The sequence below is a fragment of the Entamoeba nuttalli genome (genome assembly GCF_000257125.1).
Source record: "Entamoeba nuttalli P19 unplaced genomic scaffold asmbl_10067, whole genome shotgun sequence".
NCBI lineage: Eukaryota > Evosea > Mastigamoebida > Endamoebidae > Entamoeba > Entamoeba nuttalli.
The window spans coordinates 1-6,385 of NW_008579985.1; the positions used below are offsets into that span (position 1 = coordinate 1).

The 6,385-nt window shown below is 27.3% G+C and overlaps 4 protein-coding genes across 4 annotated transcripts; 1 reads left to right on the top strand and 3 right to left on the bottom strand.

Annotated features, from left to right (window-relative positions):
- Nucleotides 1–25: 25 nt before the first annotated feature.
- ENU1_210690 (tyrosine kinase, putative) lies at nucleotides 26–2,581 on the bottom strand (the record flags this gene model as incomplete). Its single annotated transcript, XM_008862377.1, has 1 exon — nucleotides 26–2,581. A coding segment is annotated over one exon (2,556 nt), but the record flags the coding sequence as incomplete, so codon positions are not given.
- Nucleotides 2,582–2,873: 292 nt separating this feature from the next.
- On the bottom strand, nucleotides 2,874–3,905 carry ENU1_210700 (hypothetical protein; the record flags this gene model as incomplete). The annotated part of the gene is made up of 1 exon (XM_008862378.1): nucleotides 2,874–3,905. One exon carries the CDS (start codon nucleotides 3,903–3,905, stop codon nucleotides 2,874–2,876), a length of 1,032 nt encoding a protein of 343 aa, XP_008860600.1.
- Nucleotides 3,906–4,479: 574 nt separating this feature from the next.
- On the bottom strand, nucleotides 4,480–5,508 carry ENU1_210710 (protein kinase domain containing protein; the record flags this gene model as incomplete). The annotated part of the gene is made up of 1 exon (XM_008862379.1): nucleotides 4,480–5,508. One exon carries the CDS (start codon nucleotides 5,506–5,508, stop codon nucleotides 4,480–4,482), a length of 1,029 nt encoding a protein of 342 aa, XP_008860601.1.
- A 257-nt stretch (nucleotides 5,509–5,765) lies between these two features.
- On the top strand, nucleotides 5,766–6,128 carry ENU1_210720 (hypothetical protein; the record flags this gene model as incomplete). Its single annotated transcript, XM_008862380.1, has 1 exon — nucleotides 5,766–6,128. The coding sequence occupies one exon, from the start codon at nucleotides 5,766–5,768 to the stop codon at nucleotides 6,126–6,128; it is 363 nt and encodes a 120-aa protein (XP_008860602.1).
- Nucleotides 6,129–6,385: the final 257 nt, after the last annotated feature.

The window sequence follows — 6,385 nt, forward strand, 5'->3', positions numbered from 1 at the left end:
CAGCCATATCATCTAATATTTTGACTTTTAATTGGTAACTAATGAATTGTTTTCCCCAAATCTTACTTAATGATCCATATTCTGCAAATTCTGTAACAATAGCAATTTCTCCTTCGGTATATACTGCTCCAATCAATTCTACAACACAAATATGTCTTAATTGAGTCATCATAGATACTTCATGATTAAATTCTTTTTCTTGCTCTTGTGTTAAATTTCTTGCTTTCATCTTTTTAATAGCAACTTCTCTTCCTCTATAAGTTCCTCTAAATACCATACCAAAAGCACCTTCTCCAATTGGTGGCATAATTGGTTTAAGTTCAGTATGGTCTAATTTCAATGATAAATCAGATTCAATAGTAATACTAAATTTGGCTGTTTCTTTATTTTGGTCATCAACATCCATAGCAGAAATACCAATATTATCACTAACAGAAGCAGTACATAACATTTTAATCTTAAATGTAATTTGAATAGCAGTTCCTGGTTTTAATGTTGCACTTTTTGGATTAATTTCTAAATCATATCTATGAGATGGAGTGTAATGGAATTCAAAGTAATATTCTTTCTTTGACATATTAGCTAAATTAACTGTTTCTTCATATTCTTGATCAACAACTGCTTTAGATTTAGCCAAATTAAATGTTAATTCCCATTTATCTGTTTTTAATGGGAATTTTTCATTATCTGCTTCAAGAAGAATTAACTCAAGATCTGAAGAGACATGGAATGGTTTAATTGCTGCAGTTTCTGCTTTAACACTTCTTGATCTTCTCCACCAAATAATACCTATAAGGACAAGAAGAAGTACAACAATAATAATAACAGCTACTATTACTAATGGAATAATTAATGCCCAATTGGTTTTTGAACAAGACATTGCTCCTGCATCTAACTTATATCCATCTTCACATGAAGCACACTTATCTCCTGAACAAGTAGCACAATGCTTTAATTCATTACATGGAGCACATTTACCATTTTTAACATATTCTTTATCACTAGGACATGATGTACAAATTGGCATTTGACTAACTGAACTATACTGACAAGTACTACATTCAGACGGACATAAACTACAATTATATGCTGATTCATCATCTAAATTAATCCAATATCCATCATTACAAGTTGTACAACCATTAGCATCAGCTTGACATGTCATATTAATATCACTTTTTGGTCTACACAAACTTTCATTTTTATCATTATTAAAATCTTTTGGTAAGAAATAGTCGTTATTACATGACAAACATGAATTACTATTCTTACAAGTAGCACAAGACTTATCACAACTAATACATTTTTGTGAACTACTTTCTGATGAAATGAAATACCCTGGCTTACATTCAGTACAATATCCCATTTCTGTTGAAATACAATTATCATCCATATACTCACATTCTGAGTGTTCTTCATCTAATTCATCTCCACTAACCCTCTTAAGAGTATAATTCGTTGTACATGCAGTACAATGATTTGCTTTTCCTTCACATAATTTACAATGTTCAGCACATTCTTCACATCTTTGTTTTCCAGTTGGAACATAATAACCTCGTGTTTTCTGTCCTTCAGCACTTAAATCATTTTTACATTCTTTACACCCTGCTTGATCAGCTAAAGCACAATTATCATCTTTCTTAACACAAGCTGTATTATCAAAATAATAATCATCAGCACATGAAAGACAATGTGTAGCTTCACTAACACAACTTCCACATTCTGGACTACATTTTTCACATTCTAAATTAGAGTTAAAGAAATAACCACGCATACATTGTAAACATCCATAAGTATCAGACCCTTCTTCACAAAATATTGCATCCTTTTTTGAACATGTCCCTTTATAAAGAACAAAGTCTTTCTCACATTGTGTACAATGATTTTTGTTATCATTGCTATCTTTATAACAAACTTTACAATTACTACCACATTCTACACAATTACCAGCTTCTAATCTATATCCATCATTACATCGTTCACAATGGTCTTCTTTCAAATCAGCACAGTTATTAATAGAAATACATTGATCTGGATTCCTTTCTGTTCCATCATTCTTTTTTAATAATTTATAATTATTACATTGATAACAATTATATTGGTCAGTACATAGTGCACAATTCTCCATACATTCAGTACAAACTTTATTTTGTATATCAAAATATTTTCCAGCTGGACATCTTCCACATGCCTCATCATTTTCTGATAATGAACAATCAACACATGACTTTTCATCAGTAGAAAGATAAAGTTGTGTACCATCCTCTTTTTTACCACATTGATAACAATGTGTAGAATTACAATAATTACATCCTTCCATACATTTATCGCATAAATTACCATTTAATCTATATCCTGCTTTACATCTAATACAAACACTACTATCACTAGCTTCACAATTTTCTAATGCATTGGCACTTTGACTACATACTAATGAAGGAATACCAGTTTCTGTATTATCTTGTAATTGAAGAAAACATCCTTCAGAACATTGTGTACAATGAAATTCTGAAATTTTATGTAAACATTCACAAGCCAAAGACTGAATAATAAATATTCCAATATATATGATAACTACCATTTATTTTTTTAACAATAATTAATTTTAGTTTTTTTCTTAGTTTCACTGATTCTTTTAATAAATTATTTTCTATTATTTTTTTTCCAGAAATTTTCATTAATCATTCACCTTTGAATATTTACTATTTTTAATTCTTTTATCGATTTTGGAATTGTTTATCTTCTTTTCTATAATTTTATTCATTGTATTTTTATTATTCTTTTTTTATTACTCTAAAATTAAAAAACTATTTTTATGTTTTATATAACTAGATATTACTAAAGAAAAATCACTTATAAATGATGATGAAAAATTACCATTTCATTGGTAAGTCATTGTCTACTGAAACTGTTTTTTCCATTCTGAATTTAAATGGTGTTTCAAGGAATCTCCAAATACAATCCACCAATAAATTTAATCCAACTGCCATTGAAAATACATACAGAAGTCCAAAAATTTTCCAACTTAATAAGAAATCTAAGAATCTACTTTGCACTACATAAAAGTTTTTATAAATAAATGGTGTTTCCCAATTTATTGTAACACTATAATTTGTATCTTTGTTTTTACAAATTGTAGTAATTTTATCATATACTTCGTTTTGAGCTTGAACCGTACCTGGAGAAAGTCTAATACCTTCTTCAATTGTAACTCTTAACATTGAATTAGTAGGTAATTTAGGTAATTTAGTAGTATTTTTTTCCCAACTTTTATAAGAAATTCTTTGAGTTGTTTTAAAAGTAGTTTTTGTAAGTAGTTTTGAGTAATCAGTATCTTCTTCATCAATCTGTTGATATTCACCATTAGATTTTTTATTTAATATTTTACTTATATAATGATAAGATTCTCCATAAACATTTCCTTCTGGTTTTCCAGAGATATATCTATTCAAAATATCAGGGAGATTGTGATTGAAATTTCCATTCCATAATTCCATTAAAATACTATGTGCAGCAAATACTCTGTTATAAAAATCTGTGTCTCTATAAAAGATACGTGTTATGAATATTATAATTAATTCTAATAACAAAGCTGAAACAAAGATCCCTGATGATACAATAACTTCAAAATCATTTTTTTTACAAATAATTCTATCACACATAACAACTAATGATGCGAAAACAAAGGGTGATAAGAAAATATTGATGATTGGAATTCTTCTTCCAAGTCCAAGATTTACTGCAGCTAAACATAAAACAGCAAAAGGATATCCAATGGCAAGTCCATAAGTAACATGTTTTCTTCTTCCAGAGTCACAATAATTAAATTCTTTTCTTTCTTTAATAGATTCAGTTAAACAACTAATTTGAGATTGTGCTATTTCACAATTTGCTTGAATAGCCATTACCTCTTCTTTTCTTGTAATTTGTGTACAAGAATCATCTGAATAGAAAGTTAATACTAAGTGTCCGTTATCAATTTGGTATTGCTCAGATGAACTTACTGATGTTACTTTACAACCTAAGTTGTATGTTGTTATTATTGCAGAAGTTTGTAAAGCAAAAAGAATAAAAATAAGACTTGTCATAAGAATAAATGGAGAAGAATCTTGTTTTTTAAGATTGTATTTCTATATTTCGAAATAAACCCTGTTAAATTTATCTCAAAAATGTCAAAGAAAAAAACAATTCATATCTTATTTTCTTTTATAAAATTTCTTCATCAGAAAAAATGAAGAATAAAAACCAATTTCACTATTTAAAATAATATTAATTCGGTTTTCTGATTTAATTTTATGAAGAAGAAATTTTAAAAACTATTCATAAATTTAAAGTATTTTAAAAGGACGTTAAAATAAAACAAATTTGCTTTATATATTTTTTAATAATGAGTATATTATAAACAAATTAATAAGAAGAAATGTAAAAAAAAATAATAATAATAGTAAACCAACTAAAACTTTATAATCAAAAAAAAATCTATAATTCATTAAAAGTATCAAGTACACTCTTTTCAATAGAGCAATCAATTTGTTTTTTATCAAGAAGTTGCCAAAATAAAGATTGTTTAGAATCTTGTGATAGTGAAGAAGGAGTTTTAGTTCCTGATGACTGAGTTGAACCCATATCATCATCAGTTTCTTTCATAAATGATTTATATGGATTATTAAACTCAACAACTTGACTAAAATGTTCTAGGATAGTGTATATATTAGGCCGTTTATTTTGATCAAAAACAAGCATTTCTTTAAGTAAAGATTTCATTCGTTTTGACATTTGGTAATCAGTTAAATCTAATTGTTTTACATCGGAAATGCAAAGTGGTGCAGAGAATGGTGGTGTTCCAATTGCAGTCTCAAACAATAAACATCCAAGTGCCCAGATATCACTTTTTCTACTAATTGGTTGATTTTCATATAATAATATCATTTCTGGAGATTGATATTCAGATTTAACATTATTATTAATAAACTCTTTGATTATTTGATGGTCATTTGGCTTTCTATAATAAAATGTCTCTGATAGTTGAGCACTTCCAAAGTCACATAGTTTTACAGTATAGTCTTCTGATAATAAAACATGTTCTTTTCTAAGATTAAAATAGGTAATAGATGGTTTCTGACTGTGAAGAAAAGCAAGTGCACTTGCAATTCCATGAAACACTTCAATAATTGTTTCTTCTGGTATTGGTAAAGAGAAAGCATCATCTATAGTATAAGGACAATATTCAGAAAATAAAAGCATAGAGTCAGTTAATTGAGTATATCCATAGTATTGAATGATATTTGGTGTTCTAGTACAAAGAGATAATAATGAAATTTCATCAGTAATTTTACCAATCATTTCAGATGTAGTAAGTTCAAATCTTTTACAAACTAAATTATGAGGAAGAGTAGATGATGAACTTTGTTCTGTCAAGTAGATGGTTGAATTCCTTCCTGTAGAAAGTATTTTCTTAATTAATAATTTTTCGTTTCCTAATCTCAATGTACTATTACCGTTTCCCATGTTCCCTAAATTATTGAAAAGAGTTCATTAGATAAACAATTTGATAAGGAATTTTGAAAGTAATACTACTTTTCATTATCTCTCATTTTTAATAAGTATAGATTTATCATGACTTTATTTACTATATCTTTTGTTTCTCAAGTAAAATTATCTATTTGTATTTGTGATGATTTACTTTTCTTACTAAACGGATTTTTCTTTGATTATTTTTGTTATTTATCACAATAATTATTAAAAAGAAAAATCTATTTATTCAGATGCCAAAGACAAGACATTCAAAAATCAAAACATGTGACCCTTTTTGTCCACAATCACGAAAAGATGCAGAAGTTAAATCTCACCAACCAGAGGACCTTCCATATAAAGAAGAAAATGATTTAAAAATTCCTCGTAAATTGAAAACAATGCAATATCTCCTCGAACACAATGGTAAACCAAATATCCAATCTTCAGAAAAACGAAGAAAAGAACTTGCAAAAATAACAGGTCAAGTTAAAAAAACAGAGGCAAAAAAGATAAGGTCAGACGAATTTTCAATAAAAAGAAAACTTCAAAAAGAAGACAAAGAACTTGCTCGCTTATTAAAAGAAAAACATAGATTAGAAGAAATGCTTAAATAAATTGACTGACATTTTTTTTCTGATTTGTTTTTTTTCCTTCTTTGAAAGAAACTTTATTTAATACACAGGTTGTGTTGCAATAAAATATTCTTAAGTTGAACAATTTCCTTTATTTATAAGAAATTCCGAAAGAAAAATTTCAAATATTAACGTAAATAACAGAAGTTGATTAATATCTTCTTTGTTAATTCATCTACTAAAATATTTTATACTTAATCATTCAAAAATTTTGAATGATTAATAAAAAATTTAATTCA